At 45.0% G+C, this 18,511-nt stretch overlaps 2 protein-coding genes across 5 annotated transcripts in view; one reads left to right on the forward strand and one right to left on the reverse strand.

The window, feature by feature from the left end:
* The window catches only part of FANCD2 (FA complementation group D2), a 58,949-nt gene extending 47,142 nt beyond the window's left edge, over positions 1 to 11,807 (forward strand). For all 4 annotated transcript variants that reach the window (XM_060109078.1, XM_060109080.1, XM_060109079.1 and 1 more), the window contains 11 exons: positions 154 to 284; positions 1,414 to 1,507; positions 2,458 to 2,580; positions 3,417 to 3,510; positions 4,212 to 4,283; positions 5,006 to 5,044; positions 6,015 to 6,089; positions 7,300 to 7,374; positions 8,308 to 8,454; positions 9,627 to 9,722; positions 11,389 to 11,807. In XM_060109078.1, the coding sequence (XP_059965061.1) occupies positions 154 to 284; positions 1,414 to 1,507; positions 2,458 to 2,580; positions 3,417 to 3,510; positions 4,212 to 4,283; positions 5,006 to 5,044; positions 6,015 to 6,089; positions 7,300 to 7,374; positions 8,308 to 8,454; positions 9,627 to 9,722; positions 11,389 to 11,463 (1,021 nt within the window). In that variant the 3' untranslated portion in view covers positions 11,464 to 11,807. The remainder of the gene's footprint in view (positions 1 to 153; positions 285 to 1,413; positions 1,508 to 2,457; positions 2,581 to 3,416; positions 3,511 to 4,211; positions 4,284 to 5,005; positions 5,045 to 6,014; positions 6,090 to 7,299; positions 7,375 to 8,307; positions 8,455 to 9,626; positions 9,723 to 11,388) is intronic.
* Positions 11,808 to 12,860: 1,053 nt separating this feature from the next.
* FANCD2OS (FANCD2 opposite strand) lies at positions 12,861 to 13,394 on the reverse strand. The gene has a single exon (XM_060108996.1). The coding sequence runs from the start codon at positions 13,392 to 13,394 to the stop codon at positions 12,861 to 12,863; it is 534 nt and encodes a 177-aa protein (XP_059964979.1).
* Positions 13,395 to 18,511: the final 5,117 nt, after the last annotated feature.

Below are 18,511 nucleotides of genomic sequence, written 5' to 3' on the forward strand. Positions count from 1 at the left end.
AGGTCTTGAAAGGAGGTTCTACTAAAGCCCCAGCAAATGAGGAGGATTCTGATTAGACCATCAAGCATTTAAGCGGACTTGGATAACTCATGGATTTGGACACATCTGTAATACTTGTGGTGGTGTTTTATTTTTTTTCTTGTCTCCTTACAGCCAGAGCTTCCATTACTTGCAGAATTTCCATCTCAGCGTTCCCAGTTTCCAGTGTGCTCTTTATCTCCTCAGACTTTTGATGATCATTTTGGAGAAATCTACAGCTCCTACTCAGAACAAAGGAAAAATTGGTGATGGGCCATATCCTCTTTTTTCTTTCATGAATAGACTTGTAAACTTAGGGCTTCCTAGGACCTTGTAAATTTTATAAGCAAATCTGTCCATAACCCTGGATGTGCTCTCTTGCTATACCAAGAAGGACATTTTTCCAGAAGGAGCTATGTCTGATCTCTGCTGACATTGATTAGACTGAGTGTGGTTAGTTCAGTTGGCTCGATTTTGTTTGGCTTTTGTTTATGTCCTTCTTCCCCCCACCCCTGTTAAGTATCTGAGACATTTGACTGAAAGACATAAACCATGAAGTTAATAAAATGGGAGAGAGAGGAGAAATCAGAATTAGGTGTAAAGAAAGGTTTGGCCCCGTCCCTGATCTTTTTCTTTCTTTCCTCCTCTTATTTATTTTAATTTTTATTTATTTATTTTTGGCTGCGTCGGGTCTTAGTTGCAGCACACAGGATCTTTCGTTGCAGCACGCGGGCTTCTCTAGTTGTGGCGCGAGGGCTTTTCTCTAGTTGTGGTGCGCGGGCTTAGTTGCCCCGTGGCATGTGGGATCTTAGTTCCCCGACCAGGGATCGAACCGGCGTCCCCTGCATTGCAAGACGGATTGTTAATCGCTGGACCACCAGGGAAGTCCCCCTGATCTTTTTCTTTAACTATCTTTTGACATAGCTCTTGGAATGCATCTCACTGATACAACTTAATTGGCAGCACAGACAGAAAGCAAGGAGAACGTGCAAAACAAACCTTTATTATTCCCTGTTGTTTAAAAGGGGAGGGTTTGGTATGAATCTAGGAAGCAGCCACTGCTTGTTGGCCTGCCAAGGAGGAGCTGAGATGGACTTCCCACTGCCCAGCAGTGTTCCTTTTCTCTGTGTGTCTGTGTGGTTCACGTTTGTGTCAAGACAGGGTAAGCGGGTGGGACATGTTGAGTCTTAGAGAAATGGGTTTATTTCTGGTAGAAGAACCAGTAGAGCAGGAATTCATGACAGCTTTTTTTTCAAATTGTCTGTTAGCCCAGGAATGTCATAGTAAATATAAAAGAATAATCCTTTTGGTCAATAATCATCCCCAAAAGCCTGCAAAACAAGAGTGAAGTTCATTTTCCATGAATGAGATGTCTTTGCCTTGTTTCTCCAACAGCTTCCCTGGCCAGACAGTTCCTTTGTCGGGTGTGGCCAAGTGGGGAGAAAGAGAAGAGCAGCATTCCTAATGACCAGCTCCAGGCTTTGCTTAGGTGAGAGGCTCAGTTTCTGTCCACAAGCCAAATAGCCTTCCATTTTGCCACTGTTCAGATCCCTTGTCTGGTCAAAAACTGAGATATTACCTTGGTTAGGGGTAACTTGGAAGCAGTGAAGTAGGTTTGAAATTAACATAATTTGGAATATGTGGATTGTCAGATCTTCTTGTTTTGTTTTATACTGTCAGCTAGTTCTTTATTAAATCAAATCATAGAGGAAGTGGGGGCGTCTGCTGTTGTATCCTGCCTTGTTAACCAATGAGTCAGATATTTATTATTGCCTACCATATCCAAGACACAGTGATCACTTCCAAGGTGTCTAACTATTTCCAACTGAGACATCATTTCCTTTACCTCCTGACAAGTATTTGGAATCCTTATTAAAAATAAGTATTGGGAGTTCCCTGGCGGTCCAGTGGTTAAGACTTGGCGCTTTCACTGCTATGGCCCCAGGTTCAGTCCCTGGTTGGGGAAGTAAGATCCCACAAGCCACGTGGTGCAGCCAAAAAATAAAAAATAAAATAAAATAAAGTAAAATAAATGCTAATAGTTTTATTTATTTATTTATTTATTTATGTTTGGCTGTGTTGGGTCTTCGTTTCTGTGCGAGGGCTTTCTCTAGTTGCGGTGAGCGGGGGCCACTCTTCATTGTGGTGTGTGGGCCCCTCACTGTTGTGGCCTCTCCCGTTGCGGAGCACGGACTCCAGACGCGCAGGCTCAGTAGCTGTGGCTCACGGGCCCAGTTGCTCTGCGGCATGTGGGATCCTCCCAGACCAGGGCTCGAACCTGTGTCCCCTGCATCGGCAGGCAGATTCTCAATCACTGCGTCACCAGGGAAGCCCCCTAATAGTTGTTTTAAAGCTTAGTACCTGGTAATGTCTCAAGAAAGAAATCTTGATTTAGGAATTCTGTAACATGCGTTCATACTCCTGTGGCTGTCAATGCAGCATCTACCTGGAGCACACAGACGGTGTTCTGAAGGCCATAGAGGAGATCGCTGGTGTTGGTGTCCCGGAACTGATCAACTCTCCTAAAGAGGCATCTTCCTCCACATTCCCTACACTGACCAGGTAAGGGAGTACTCTCCTCTTGTTCTCTCCCTAAATTAGAATCACACTGTCTAATGTATGTAGTTTCCAAATAACTACCTTACTCTTCATCTAGTTCTGATACAGAGGGTAGGTACAATCATTCATTCAACACACACAGTGTCTACTGTGCATTCTCTCCAAGTGGCTCTTAGCCAGCACATGTGAAAGGACCTTACTGAGGAATGAATTTTCAGTAGTTACAGTCTTCAGCAGCATTGGATATTTAATCACCAGACTTCTATTAGTGCTTTCATCCTTTAAATGTGAAATTACTTTTTCAGTATTGTAGCCATCTTTAGAAGGATACAGTGATTGTTGTATCTAACCATATATCTCACTTAATGGGTTTTGTGTCTCATAATATCAGTGGTTATCTGACACTTGGATGGTCTTCACAGTTTATAACACACTCTTACATCGTTTCTCTCATTTGATCCTTTTGATAAATCTGTGAGGTAGGTATCATTACCCCTGTTTCACTGATGAGAAAAATGAGTGTTAGGGGGCTTGCTCAATTGATACAGGCAATAAAGTAAATATGGAACTAGGAACTTAAACTCAGATCTTCTCACCACTACTTTCCTGCTCTTTACCACTACACTCACCCTTCATGAAGTTAATCCCCTTATTTCACAGGCCATCTTCTCGGCTCATTTCTAAACCCTTCCCACTCTCGTGTCCTCTTAGGGTGGACCCTAGTGAAAGGACATTCAGAGAGGTGGGGAGGGAAATAACTTTTGGTTTCCTGGCTTCTTCCCAGGACTTTGTTTCTGAGCAGTGCATCATTGTGTGGGCATCATGCTTTTCTCTTCTAGGCACACGTTTGTCATTTTCTTCCGTGTGATGATGGCTGAACTAGAGAAGACAGTGAAAGGTCTTCAGGCTGGAACAGCAGCAGACTCGGAGCAGGTAAGTCAGATATTCCCACCCCAAGAAGTAGACTCTGGATTACTTGGAAGCTGCTGATTCTTCTACTCCTTGGGTCCAGAATTTTCTTCTAAGCTATTTCCTTCGAGTTACTAAGATCCAGGATTTTTTTTTCAAAGAGCTTCTGGTTTAATTTCATTTCCCTCTGGTTGGAAGTGAGGATTGGGCTCTGTTTTCCCTGGCTACTTCCCAGGGGACTTGGGACTCCATAGAGCTAGTCTGGAAAAAAATATCTTTGTTTGCAGCCTCATGTACCCGGCTGCAACTTGTGATCTGGCATGAGGTGAGCAAGCCTATTTGAGATGCTGTGGTAGCCTGGGCCTTGGTAGCCTGCTAACCAGAACCGAGCTAGCCTGCTGGGAGATAGGGCTTGCATAGGGAATCAGAGAAGCCACAGGGAGCTGATGGCCCAGAGGTATGTTGCAGAGGCTTTTTCCTACTTGGAAATTATTGAAGAGAGGTCCTCTTTTTAGAAAGTCTCTATAAGATACCCTAATGTTACCACATACATGCAGGCCTCAGAACCACCTTGTGGGTGCACTGGTTGCCACATCTCTGTAGGAGGATAATTGGCTTAAATCTCTGTATAACTGTGTAGTTCAAGAACCATACATTAGTAGGAGTACAGTAAGAGGAGTATTTGGCTGTGATTCAGAGGTGTGTGTATATTTGGCTGCCTCTAGATTCATGAAGAGAAGCTCCTCTACTGGAACATGGCTGTTCGAGACTTCAGTATCCTCATCAACCTGATAAAGGTGAGTATTGAGGCTCCTTATCTCATCTCACTGGCTAATTGCAGGAACCACCAAGGGCCCTGGCTTCCAAAATGGACCCTCCCGCTCCTCTCCCCAGCCTCCCTTGGGGACCTGCTTCCCCCATCTTCCTCCCTATGCCCCACCCACCCTGGATAACCCCTTCCCCTCTTCCTGGGCAGTGTCTTTTTCTTCTCTGCCTTCCTCCTTCCCATCTGTGCCACAGCACTTACTATTTAATGGGTCCTTCCCCGTGTCATCCCCACCGCCACCCCACTGTGGGTCTGAGCACATTCCCCACTGTGTCCCTCTTCCAACCTGAGTGCCTTCTTTATCCCTCACACATACTCTGTGCTCTCCCCGACTCCGTGATTTTGCTCAGACTGTTCCTCCAGCTTAGAATGTTGCTCTCTCTCCTTTCTGCCTCATCTACTCTTTCTTCAGGCTTCAGATCAAGGTTTGGGGCCTCTGCAATGCTATCTTCTTAGCATTCCCAGTTGGAATCAATTCCTTGTTCCTCTCTGCCCCCCTCTTCCTTTTCTTGAACTTCAGTTACAGGGATTACTTCGTTCTGCTTTGTAATTGACTTGTTGACATGTTGACCTGCCTTCTTCATTTTAGACATCTCTGCAACACTCAGAGCTGTGCTTTGCACGGTGGGGAGGAGGCTGGGGGGCTCAGAGGAGCAGACTTCAGCTTTGGTTTCTTGTCCTCCCTCTCTCCAGGTGTTTGATAGCCGTCCTGTTCTGCATGTATGTTTGAAGGTGAGACCGGCCCTCTTTAGTGTTTATTTTTCCTGTGAGTTAGCTGAATGGAATTGCTTAATACCTTGCCCAAAAGCCAGTCTCCAGAATCTGTGCTATCAGGTAGTCTAGAAAAGACCATGGATATGTTTTCCCATACTAGTTGGATGACAAGAGAAACCAATTTTCCTATGAGTTTGAACACTTAGTCTTAGAAATAGGATTAGTGGCTTCAGGAGCAGTAGTCACTCCCTGCCATTCCTTCCCAGGCAATAGAAAGGAAGGAGGAGTGGGTGATTGCTCTTTTTAAAGCCCATGTGTGGCCTTATCAATGTGGGAGCTGGTGTTCTGGTATCTGCTGAACTCCTCTGCCGGGGGATAATCCCAGATTAGCCCTAGATTTGATGGTAAACCCATCAAATCTTTGATAGCTTAAGAGCTAAAGAACATTATAGGGAGAATGCTTCTAGCCCCACTCTTGACAGTTCCTTCTTGTGGATGGTGCCCCATTCTCATTATCTCCTGGCTTCTCTCTTCCTCTTTACTCACTCCACCCTGGTGCCATCATGGGAGATGGGTGAGAAGGGGGAGTCATTTACCTGATTGGTAAATTGGGCAAGTGGTCATGTGCTTTCTCAGCTCTACCCAGTTCTTTCCCCTTGAGAGTAAGGTGTCCTCAGGGAGCTGGGGTTCCCCTCTGTTCCTCTGTGCCCTCATTCTCAAGCTGAGCAACACCCCTGTGCATTGACTGTGTCTGGGGTAGGTAAGTCTGCCTAATTCTGGGGCTTCATTAGCAGGCCCATTTAGCTTTTGGATTAAGCTACATTCTCCAAATTAACCTTTTGGACCCTTTCCAATTTATTTTTTTATATATAAAAATAAGAAAATAAGCCCCCTGGTCTGGGAAATGTTATGCTGCCTTAGGCAGGGGCCTTTCAGGTAAAAGACCTCAGCTAGAGGTCATCACCAGTGTGTCTCTTCTCTTCTTCAGTACGGATGTCTCTTTGTGGAAGCATTTCTGAAGCAGTGTATGCCTCTCCTAGACTTCAGTTTTAGAAAACATCGGGTAAGAACTGAGAACAGAGAGCAAAGACATGCTCTGTACAGTTGTTGAGAAGATATGTCCACGGCGATTCCTGAGCTGGCTTGGGGGTGGTCCCCTTGCCCAGGTTCTGGGCCACAGATCTGCTTAGGTGCTTCTGGTCACTTCAGCTATCCCCAGAGATGCCCATATAGGACTGAATGTTCCATAGTACATCCGCCTTCCTACTTCTCCTCCAGATTTGAGGATGGTTGTTCTTTTTAGCTTGATTTTATTGTGCTACTGCAGTCCCAGGACCTCACATATTAGTGTGTCATTTGCTTATTCCTGTGTACTTCTCTAAGTCTGGTCTTGGGGATTTAAAAACAAAACGAACGAAAAAAACCTCATTTGTGTCGTAAACTCTTGTTATAACGGACAGTCTTGAGAGTTTTTTACCCAAGTGGGATCCAAGACTAGAGTAGTGAAATAAGAATAGAAACAGGGACTCCCCTGGCAGTCCAGTGGTGAAGACTTCACGCTTCCACTGTAGGGGGTGCGGGTCCCATCCCTGGTTGGGGAACTAAGGTCCCGCCTGCCCCACAGTGCAGCCAAAAATTTTAATTTAAAAATAAAAAGAACAGGGCTTCCCTGGTGGCGCAGTGGTTGAGAGTCCGCCTGCCGATGCAGGGGACACGGGTTCGTGCCCCGGTCTGGGAGGATTCCCACATGCCGCAGAGCGGCTGGGCCCGTGAGCCATGGCCGCTGAGCCTGTGCGTCCGGAGCCTGTGCTCCGCAACGGGAGAGGCCACAACAGTGAGAGGCCCGCGTACCGCAAAAAAAATAAAAAAATAAAAAATAAAAAGAACAGAAACAGAGATGATTACTTCTTACACATACTTAGCAAGTTGAACTTTGCAAAACACTCTCACAATATTTGGTTGGTCCCTCATAACTCAGAAAGATAAAGGGGAGGATAGCCAGTGATCACTCCTCCACTTATTTGAGGGCCAAATTAAGACAATTGTCTAGCATAATCTTGAAAAATTGTGAATCACTATGTTGTACACCTGAAACTTATATAATACTGTAAATCAACTACACCTCAATTTAAAAAAAAGAAGAGATGATTATCCATATACAGCTGGAACCTGCAGGCTTGATCCTCTTTGGAACCCTTGGTTGCAAGAATATCTTGCATATAAAATGAAATGAGAACATTTCATATGTCACTTACGAACGTTGTTGGTTATAGGAAGATGTTCTGAGTTTACTGGAAACCTTCCAGTTGAATACAAGGCTGCTTCATCACCTGTGTGGGCATTCCAAGGTAAGATGGAAAGCAGGTCACACCACCCACCCACCTGTTGGTTTAATCTTGTGGTTGTGATTTTGGAGGTCCGTGGGCTCCAGTGCCTTCTTCCTTTTTTACCCCTCTTGAGCCTTTATTTCTGGGACTGTGTTTGTCCAAAGGCAGTTTATTCAGAGTGGTCAAATCCTCAGTTGCTGACAGAGATTGGGTAATCATCTAGAGGGGAATGTCTGCATCTGAAATTTGACTCAAACTCCATAGCCCTGTTTCCTCCAGGAAAGTACTACAAAGTACTCTGGGCAGGAGGAATATTATGTAAGTGATGACTCTGCTGTAGACAAGAGGTAGTTCTAAAAGCAGCTGTTTTTCGAGCTTTTCAGCTGTACTAATTACTTGTCAAGGAACACATCTGTCTTTTGTGAGAACATTTTAGCATTATAGGACTTTTCCACTTGAAGCCTGGGGTTGAGCCAGTCATTTTTTGTGTGAAGGAACACAGAACCATGGAGTTCTGCAGTCACTGGCAAGCCCAGTTCCTGTTGTTCAGTTCCTCCCCTGATTCTAACTTTTTAAGGTGCTGAACAGTGGAATTTTATAAGGGCTCCCTCAGCTAAACAGGGATACTCTGTTGTTTAATATCAGTAGAGTATACATTCAAGAGTATTTTATGTAAATTCATTGATAATTGATCAATAAGAGGTTATGAAGAGGAACCGTGAGGTGTTGGTGGTATGTCTTCTAGGCTCTTCAGCTTGAAGGACAGCTGCCATTCTCTTGGGAATACTCTGCCGGACTACTGCTCTTTGATGGAACATGTCTCTGGCCTGTACTGGCAGGGCATATGGTCTTGTTTAGTGTTCAAGGTGTCAGGAATTCAAAAGTTTCCGTATAGGAAATGTGAAAGCATGATGATAAACCCAGATGAGTTTGGATGCATTTGTTTCCATTCAGATTCACCAGGACACGAAACTCACCAAACATGTGCCTTTGCTCAAAAAGACCCTGGAGCTGTTAGTTTGCAGAGTGAAAGCCATGCTTATCCTCAACAATTGCAGAGAGGCTTTTTGGCTGGGCAATCTCAAAAACCGGGACTTGCAGGTAAGCCTGGGAGCCCGCCAGTAATAATCTACTCCCTTTCTTTGTGAGAGCATTTGAAAGTATCTGAGGGAGGTCACCTAAGCCCCACTCTCTCAATACTCAAAACTGCTTTTCTGAAATCTGTGACTGTTTAGTTCTTAACGTTAGGGTACATTGCCTTTGAGCCCTGGTTGCAGGTTGCACTCCTCATCCCAGGCAGCGAAGGCACCAAAACATACCATTGATATCAACAAGGCCTCAGACATAGAGGAGCTGATCAGGAAAACCTCTTTCCATAGCTAGAGGGATACCTTTAAACCCTACTGTGGGTAGATTTAGAATATTTTTGTATATGGAAAAACTTGGTTTGTTTAGTTATTTTGGGTTTTTTCCCCTAAAACCAGTCTGGTTCCTGAAATTATTCTCTGGCTAATTTTAACAAATGAGCATTTCTTAGTTCTTTCAGTTGTCTGACTGACTGGCTGAAATCTTGTGTTGCTTATACTACTACTTTGGAGTTATAGCATTTTTCAAATACAGTCCAAGCCCTCCTCATTCATGCTTACAACATCTGAGTCTTAAAATCTTATATATGACAAAAGAAAAAAAAATCTTATATATGAAAAAATAGCTCCTCAGAGAATTAGCTTCCTTTCTTCACATCAATCTCTTGTTTCCATGAGAAAATTGAAGCTCAGCAAAGTTAAGTAACTTATCATTCAGCCATAAGTGAGTGGAGCAAGGGTTTGAGTCTAAACAGTCCTGATCCAGATTTGATGTTCTTAAACCATTTTAGTATTCCATCCTTTAGCCTCTACATGGCCATTTGTGATTGGTGTGTTGGTGTTCATGCTCACATACCTTAAGGTATTTGGGAAACTGTAGAACCATATTCAGCATTACCTGAAAGAGTCACCAATACAGTCTGGCCTTGTAAAACTAGTATGATATTAGAATACAAAGATGAACCTTTTGTAAAACTGCATATTGTATCAGAGCCACAAGCATCTTAGAAATCTTGGGTTGATTATCACTTTTCTAGATGCTGGATCACAGGTTGGTGTCTGTGTTTGACCATATTTGAATGACTGAATATCTTTCTTTGCCTTGTCTATAAACTAAGCCTTTCTCCCCTTGAGACCCCAAGTGTGATCATTATAACCCACTGTTTGTCCTGGCCCATTCACATTCAGGGTGAAGAGATTATATCCCAGAATTCCCAGGAGAGCACAGCAGATGAGAGTGAGGATGATACGTCATCCCAGGTCTCCAAGAGCAAAGGAACAGAGGTATGTCTGTAAAAGGCACCAGAGTAGTATTGATGGTAGAGAGTGCAGAACTTTCCCTGCTTGATTTTATAATCAGATATTTCTTTGCGCATCTCCATTCCCTCCAGAAAAGCTTCTGTGCTTATGTGAATTCTGTGGGGGCCAGAAAAAAAAAAACCCACACAATATTATAATCACTCAATATTTTAATCACAACTTGAGTATCTGGAGTTGTTTGTAGCATATGTTATAGAGTTGAAAATTCCCTTCCATTATAGCCTCCTGAATTAATATCTGAAACCATTTTAGAGAGGAGATAAGAAGAGGTCAAAGCGTTCTCTGAGTGTTGAGAAGAATGAGTTAAACGATTTAAACATGTTGTTTGAATATCTAAAATAGAAATGTGAAAGCTAAAGCACAATCAAAAGCTGCTACCACTGAGGACTAAAGTAAGAGTAGGAGTCCTTATGCTCTTTTGGGCTACTACCAATGCTTTTGAGACTTTAAAGAAAGCTAAAGAAAAATGTATATATTTATAAAAGTTTGTTACAGTTCAGGTGGGTTATAGATACAGAGAAGCTGAGATTTAAGAACCCCTGCTGTGGATACAATTTGTAATGCAATTTGAGGCTGATGCGTAAGGATCATTTAGTATGAAGAATTGTTTTATTACATGGTCCTCTGTTTTATTTGTATAGAATATCTCCACCTTGTTCTCATAAAAAAAGTTTTATGACTTTTTAAAATTTATTTATTTTTGGCTGCGTTGGGTCTTTGTTGCTGCATGCAGGCTTTCACTAGTTGTGGCGAGCGGGGCCTACTCTTCATTGTGGTGCACGGGCATCTCATTGCAGTGGCTTCTGTTTGTTGTGGAGCACGGGCTTCAGTAGTTGTGGCACGCGGGCTTAGTTGCTCCGCGGCATGTGGGATCTTCCCGGACTAGGACTGGAACCCGTGTCCCCTGCATTGGCAGGTGGATTCTTAACCACTGCGCCACCAGGGAAGTCCCCATAAAAAAGTTTTGAGGCAGACAGTATCCTATTAGTTTGGTACTTTGTCATAAGCAAGCCTCCCAGATTAAATTTTACAAACCAGAGAGAATTTTATTCTGGATTCCTATTGGATTTTTTTTTTTTCGTTTTTTGTTTTTTTTTTTTTGGGCGGTACGCGGGCCTCTCACTGTTGTGGCCTCTCCCGTTGCGGAGCGCAGGCTCAGCGGCCATGGCTCACAGGCCTATCCGCTCTGCGGCATGTGGGATCTTCCCGGACCGGGGCACGAACCCGCGCCCCCTGCATCGGCAGCAGACTCTCAACCACTGCGCCACCAGTGAAGTCCCTGGATTTTGAATTTAACAAATATTTCATTCTATATTGAATGCCCATTTTGTTCCTATGTCACACACATGCAGTAGAGCTGGAGGGCCGTGGCTTATTTACAAATCATGCATATTTGGTTGGGTTGCAGAATGGCATAAGTCAGTATCATAATGGCTCCCTCCATCGTCTTGGCTTAGAGGCCATGATACAAGAATGGGGGAGCCTCTGATTCATTCTCAAAAGAATGGTTTAAAACCTATCATTGGTTTTAACAACAATACAATACAGTCATATATGCTGTGGGAGCAGTGTTGCAAGTCATGGCGTCGCCCGGATGACCTAAAATACTTAATTATCCTTTGCCTCTTAGGACGGTGAAGAAGATGAAGCAAGTGATGGAGAAAAGGAGCAAGAGAGTGATGAGAGTGATGATGACTCTGATTAGACCACAGAAAGATACTCCCTCCCCATCTCTGCCAGCTACTTACCATTTTGTGTTCAGGGTTTCAAATCTGCTGTCTGCCTTTCTAACTGGAAGCATCCTATTTTGTCCTTAAAGAAGGGGCTTTATTGAGTCGACTTAATTGTGGATTTCACAGGTTGTCTACTAACATCAAAGACCGTGGCTCAGAATTCGAACGTAGTGTTACTTACCAATTTAGGCGAACATGGCAGTGCTGTGCTAGAGTAGTCATGATTCTGAGCTTCAGGAGCTAGTTTTGAAACTCTGGATTTATTCTAGAATTTAGGCTGGTACCAGTCTTACAAATAAATTCTGTTTTAAGTTCAGCTACCTCAGCTACCTCATTCCTCTTTTCGAATTTCCTTCATAGATGGAACTGAATTGGTGTTTGTGCAGAGAAATAAGGGAGACTGGTACAACACATCAGTTCTACCAGTTAAAATCATATGTTCCCTATTACAAGGACCCTCATATTTGACATGAGAAGATATTTTGTGATCTTTTTTGGAGGAGTGACGAATTTCTTTCAATGCCCAAAGAAAGTCGAATGTTTGGCTGCTTTTTAAATTTTTGGTGGTCAGGTAGATATGATAAAGGAGAAAAAGGCGGCATCAAATTCATGTTAACTTTGCATATATAATTTTTATTTTATTTCCACATTATTCTGAGTTATACCTATAATCTAGTTACAACAATGCTACAAAATTACTTATAGTTTATTAAAAATAGAACATTAGGAGTACATTTCAGCTAAAATGGGGAGCTCTCATGTCTTCTGCCAGAAAGCCCAGTTTCAGTGCTGCTACCAAGTTCTTTTTTGCCAGGCTATAAATATTAATTAATATTTGTTGTATTTCTACCCACTTTTGTACTCTCTGGTAGTATTAGGGTGTGGCTGGCTAGGTTTTTATGTTGGTTTTTTGGTGGCGGAGGTTATTTGTTTTTGTTTTTTTTAATTAATCGTTGACCCACATACAGATTTTTGACCCCTTCATCCTCATGTACATAGAAATCCATAATCTCCTTCCTTGACACTCTTTGTTTCCCCAACTCATTGTGGTCTTCAGTGTTGAAAAGAGTTCACAGTAGGCTCATTGGTTTATATGGTTTGTTTAATGGTTCTTTATCACATGTACATGTCAATGCTAGTTTGACTCTAAATGGTTGTTCAGCTTTACAATGGAAATGTTCTCCCTTGCTCTGTCACTGGCCCATTTTTGGACGGGAAGAGAGGAGGGGGGCTCCTGAATTGTCACGGCTTGACTGAAAAGCAAGATGGCTGGGGCAAACATAGTTTCCTTTACACAGAAAGGTCTATGTAAGCTTCGGGCACATAGCAAAAGGCGTGGTGTGAGGAATGGGGATCAGATGGGGCCACTTTACTTGGAGTGTTGCAAGGCAAAGGTGCACTTATTGTACGTCGCATACAGCAAGAGGATGGAGTGCAGCATCTGTTTGCACGTGGTCACTGTCATCTGAATCTGAGGCTCCTTAAGTCCAGTGGGCCCCTGGTGCTCCCGGCTGATGATTTTGCAAAAGGCTGACTTGTCTGAAACTCTGAAGGTCCCAGTCCACTTCGGCGGCTGAGCCGTGATGACCCTGCCAAAGACAGAATCCACTCCATTGAGGCAGACAGGCTGGGGCTTCCTGACCAGCCCTTTCTTGTTCATGGTTCGGAGCTCTGACGTGTGGCAGGGCAACTTGGGACTCACTCCAGGCTCCAGGAGTGGACTGTCTAGAACTAGAGAGACCTCTTGAAAGCACAGCTGCACTTCAAGATCAGAAGGGGTGTGGGGGAAGCAGGGGGAAGCCCTAAAGGGGTGCTTGGAAGAAGGTGTAGGTGTTGTATGCCGCAGCCATTGGAAGCTCTCATCCAGTGGGGTCCATGGTGACCAGAGCTGGTATCCTGCCATTGACAGTCCTAGAGGAGAGGAATCAGAACATGGAATTTTCCTAGCATGCTTTTGGCAAGGGCATGGCTGTTTAAATTCACATCTCTGTCTCATTATTGACTTTAACTTACTCTGTAGTTCTCATGAAAAGATTCCAGTAGATGTTAGGATATTAGTAATTCTATAAAGGCAGTAGAGGATAGTGACAAGTATTGAATCTGGCAAGTGCTATGTGTAACTTATTAAACCTTATCACAAGCCTCTGAAGGTAGGTTTTTACCCATTTTACAGATGAGGAAATAGATTTGTCCAAAATGGAGTGTCCCTGTTCAGCATTAGGATCTGTGCTGTGTTGATAACTGCTGAAGTCAGAATCTATGCCTCTCAGGTGGCAGAAGCTGCTGGCATTTCATGATGAGACATTATTTGTGGATGGATGCTCCGAAAGGTGTGTCTTGCCAAATATTTGTGACTCTAAATCCCATGTATTTATACCGTTGGTTCTCAAAGTATGATTCTGGGACTAGAACCATGACAGTCATCTGGGAATGTGGCAGAAATGCAGATTCTTGGGCCCTACCTGAGACCTATAGAATCAGAAACTCTGGGGGTGGGGGGAGGGCCTTGCATTCTGCATTTAAACAAACCCTCCAGGGGAGTCTGATGTACCTTGTAGTTTGAGAACTTCTTATGCTGTTCCTTTAAGGAACTTCAGCTTTTACTATTCTTAATTATGGAGACAGTCTGCTCTTGGCCCTAAAAACCTCTTTTCTTTTTTTTTTTTTTTTTTTTTTTTTTTTTGCGGTACGCGGGCCTCTCACTGCCGTGGCCCCTCCCGTCGCGGAGCACAGGCTCCGGACGCGCAGGCTCAGCGGCCATGGCGCACGGACCCAACCGCTCCGCGGCACGTGGGATCCCCCCAGACCGGAGAACGAACCCGCGTCCCCCGCATCGGCAGGCGGACTCCCAACCACTGCGCCACCAGGGAAGCCCTAAAAACCTCTTTTCTGACACAAGAGAGCAGCTCTCTCAGGGCCCTGAGCTACTTATATACCACCTCAGAGGAATTATACCAGGCTGGGAGGGAAAAAAAAATTCCAAAGGCCAGTGTTTTAAAGTTTTTAAAAGATTTTTCTGGTTCTTCTATGTGTGTTTTGTTTTTGTTTTTTTCTTATCTATGAAAGACCCACTGGTTAAGAACTTGATTCCCTGCCCCCACCCCCACCCCCACCCACCCCCCCGCCGCCTTTGGAGATAAAGGAAAGGGCTGGGAGGATGTTGCTAACTCAATTTATCCAAGTAGAATTCGGACTTTCCATTTTTCTACTTTAAAATTGCCAGTATATAAAGGATTTCACTGAATTCAAGAGAAGCTAACATTTTTGAGCACCTACCTATTATGTTAAGGGGCATAGCATATCCCTTTTCTTTCCAGTCAAGTGTATTTCTCTGCCCCTTCTCTAGTCTCGCTCAAAGTTAGCAGCAGATCTGATCCCATCCCATCCAGTAATTGCCCAGGAAATACTGTGAAAACTTTGACACCTCCACCATGGTTTGTGACACAGTAAGTTTCGCTTTTTAAAGGGAATTGTTAGTGACCTTTCAAACCAGAAGACCTGCCCCTGACAGTGGTTAGTAGAAAGGAGATTTGTTGATTTCCTCCAACTGGTATGTTTCTCCTGATCTATGCAGGCCCTTGTGCATACTGCTCAAATATCTGGGCTGCCTTCGGATGAGAAATTGACACCCAGGGGATAGTTATCTATCCCAAACAGCCTGTGGAAGGCTTCTGGTGCTTGATATCATGACCCTAGGAGCATACATCCAGGATCAGGGCTGCTCTGGTACACTACCAAGGCAAGGTGCAGGTGGAAGGCGTTAACGCCTCTGAGCATATGACCAAAAAAGGAAAAATTCCAGGAGCCTTTCCTCGCTTGTCTCCTAAGAGGAAATAGGGCCAGAGGGAAAAGGCTTAATCAAATGTCCAGCCTAAATATTGGGCAGAACCAACATGGGATGAAAGAGGGCTTCCGACCCCAGGTCTTTCCACCACTTTCACACAGCTTTCAAATAAAGATAGTTCACCCCCCACTCCTACCACCCAGAAGTCACCGTCATCCATTCCAGGAGGGGTTGAATCTAGGAAGTCTGTTCAAGCTGCTCTAATAGCTCCCGGATAGGGAACACATGGTTCTAGCCCAAAAGGCTTCCCCATCGTACCAGTCCTCCCATGCCAAGGAGCCCAGTCCCTGGATTTCCCCACCTGGGAAAGGGGAAAGCAGCGTCAAAGTGCAGCTGAGGTCCTCGTGAACTGTGAACTGCGATCCCGAGGGGCTGGAGCTGCCCTGAGTGAAGGAGGCTCCCCCTCCCAGCCGGAAGAGGGGTTTGTCCCGCGGGGGCCCCTATCCGGGGCGGGGGCCAGATGGCTCTGGCCGAGGCAGAGGTGGCGGTGGGAGCCCGGTCCCGGTCCCACCATCCGGGCTGGGGGCTCACCTGCTGAACTCCGCGGGCCGAACGCTCCAGGGTGGCGGCCGCTGTTCCCGGCCGCATCTTTTCTCCACCCGGAGCCTGGCAACCGCCTTTGTGACCCAGGACCGCGGGGGAGCCCGAGCCGCAGGGGGGTGGGGGTGGGGGCCTCGAGGCGCCCCAGCTAGGAACCCCCACCTGATTGGAACACCTGGTCCAGGACTCAGCCCTTCAGGAGCGCTGGTCCGAATCCTCGTCCTCTCTGTTCCCCTCCACCTCCTCCCTGCCTCGCCCCAGTGGTGTGCCTTTGATCTGGTCAGAGAGCACAACGCGCCCACTTCAAAGACTGTGGCCAGGAACCTGCATAAATGTCCCGGGAGCTGTAGTTAGTGTTAAAATGTAAGCTCTACTCTTTAAACCCTGCTCTGGGTATTCGGGCTGAGTTACCCAGAATTCTGAAGGCCTTTGTTGCTGCATTAAAATGATCCCAATGCAGGGGCACAGAATTTATACGTGCTCGCTTGTCAAGAGCAAACAAAGATGTGTCTCCTTGACTTCCCAACCAAAAACTTTGCTTTCTGTTAAACCTCAAGAGGGAAGATTCTGTCCCATTCTCACAAAGCTGAAAAACTCACACTTTCACCTTAGTAAAGGAGTGATCTGACTACTTTTAAACCTCACTGCAAACAACTACTCTGTAAGGCTGGGGGAAGAGAGGTCTACCCAGCTGACTCCTATATCCGCAGTGCCTATCACAGTGCCTGGCAGGGTGCAGTATTTGTAGGAGGAATTAACTAATGGCCCACCTGCCCTTCCCTTATATACCCAGAAATTGCCCTTGCACTTTGTGAACCATAGAACACAGCACAAACAAGAGCCGTCACCTTTTGCCTGGCTCTTTGGGTGATGCTGAAGGAGAAAGACTGGGGCCCAGGGATGGGGTCAGGCTGCGATCCTGGTTTGGAAGACAAGATAGTTTTGAGGGACTTGTCAAGAATTGTCAGATGTCCACTGTGTGTGTGTGTGTGTGTGTGTGTGTGTGTGTGTGTACATGCACATGTGTATCCATGTGGAAGGAGAGATGAGAGAGTTGGAGGTGGAGAGAGGGGCAGAGAATGATGAGTGTTGGAAAAGACTAAAATGATTTTTTTAAAAAATATTTATTTTGGCTGCACCGGGTCTTAGTTGTGGCACTTGGGATCTTCATTGCAGCATGCAGACTCTTAGTTGTGGCATGCATGTGTCATCTAGTTCCCCCACCAGGGATTGAACCCAGGCCCCCTGCACTGGGAGCGCAGAGTCTTACCCACTGGACCACTGGGGAAGTCCCCTGAGATGATTTTGAACTGCAACTTTTTTTCACCCAGTAAGTTTATTTTTATTTTCCTCTTGAATAAAAGAGACACTTGTTATTTAAAAAGCAAACAAAACAGTAATTTTTATTGCACAGTTGTGTTTTTTAAATGAAAGTCCCCCAAAGCAGAATTGTATGATTAAGAATTGTTGGATAGAGAAGGCTTCGTGCTGTTATGACAATCTGCACCACAGTCCTCTGCCTAATCTGCCCAACATTAAGGGATGTATTCCTGGAGGTACCATTTGCCATCACCTCCAAGTCTGATACTCCACCTCCACGGCTACCGTACATGTATAGAAAGCCAGAATCTCCCATACTTCATATTATTGATGATCTACAACATCAGTTTGGTCTGTATCATGCAACACAACATTCTGGTTGCACCATCCAGGGATTCTCGTGACAACAGCCGCATTTGCTCTGCTGAGAGCCCATATAATGTTTTCACAGCAGCCAGCAACATTGCCGCACTGCACACACTATACCTATAGCCATGCAAATAATGGTCCAAGTACACATGATTGCAAAGGCAACTCAAATGACCACACAATGCAATCAAAACATTTCTTCAAGAATTTGATTTCGTGCTGATTGTTGTACCTGGAGTCAGTGACAAGATCCCCAAGTTCTGTGAAGCGTGTGACAGACTCAAGGACAGGGACCTGTCTCCCTTATGCTGAGGCAGTCTATCACCCGGAAGCACTCCTTGCTGCACCAAGAGCATTCCTGAAGCTTGCCTGTGCAGCCCTGCATTGGGAACAATTCCTACAATGAAGAACTACCACATTGGCAAACCCATAATTGGAGGACTGAATGGCAGAGAGCCTTCTGGATGCCTGGGTTTGATATTTAGGATCGATATTTATTATTATTTTAGAAACCATTTACATGAAAATGTGGGAGAGCTCAGATGGACTTTAACCTGTTCTCAGAGTGGTACAGTGAAAAGATAATGGAGTCTGGAATCAGCTGGTGAAGGTCCACCACTTAATTGGCTCTGTGACCCTGGACTTCAGTTTTCTCATCTGTAAAATGGGGAACCTCTTCCTCACTTCCTTCCACAGGGTTTGTGAGGATCCAGCTATTAAAGCAGCATTATAGGGGCTTCCCTGGTGGCACAGTGGTTGAGAATCTGCCTGCCAATGCAGGGGACATGGGTTCAAGCCCTGGTCCGGGAAGATCCCACGTGCAGCGGAGCAACTAAGCCCGTGCGCCACAACTACTGAGCCTGTGCTCTAGAGCCTGTGAGCCACAACTACTGAGCCCGCGTGCTGCAGCTACTGAAGCCTGCATGCCTAGAGCCCGTGGTCTGCAA

The sequence above is a fragment of the Mesoplodon densirostris genome, chromosome 10, assembly GCF_025265405.1.
Source record: "Mesoplodon densirostris isolate mMesDen1 chromosome 10, mMesDen1 primary haplotype, whole genome shotgun sequence".
Taxonomy (NCBI): domain Eukaryota; kingdom Metazoa; phylum Chordata; class Mammalia; order Artiodactyla; family Ziphiidae; genus Mesoplodon; species Mesoplodon densirostris.

Coding starts and splice junctions, on each gene's coding strand:
- FANCD2OS (XM_060108996.1), bottom strand. CDS start 13,394: ATGGCAGGATACCAGCTCTGGTCACCATGGACCCCACTGGATGAGAGC.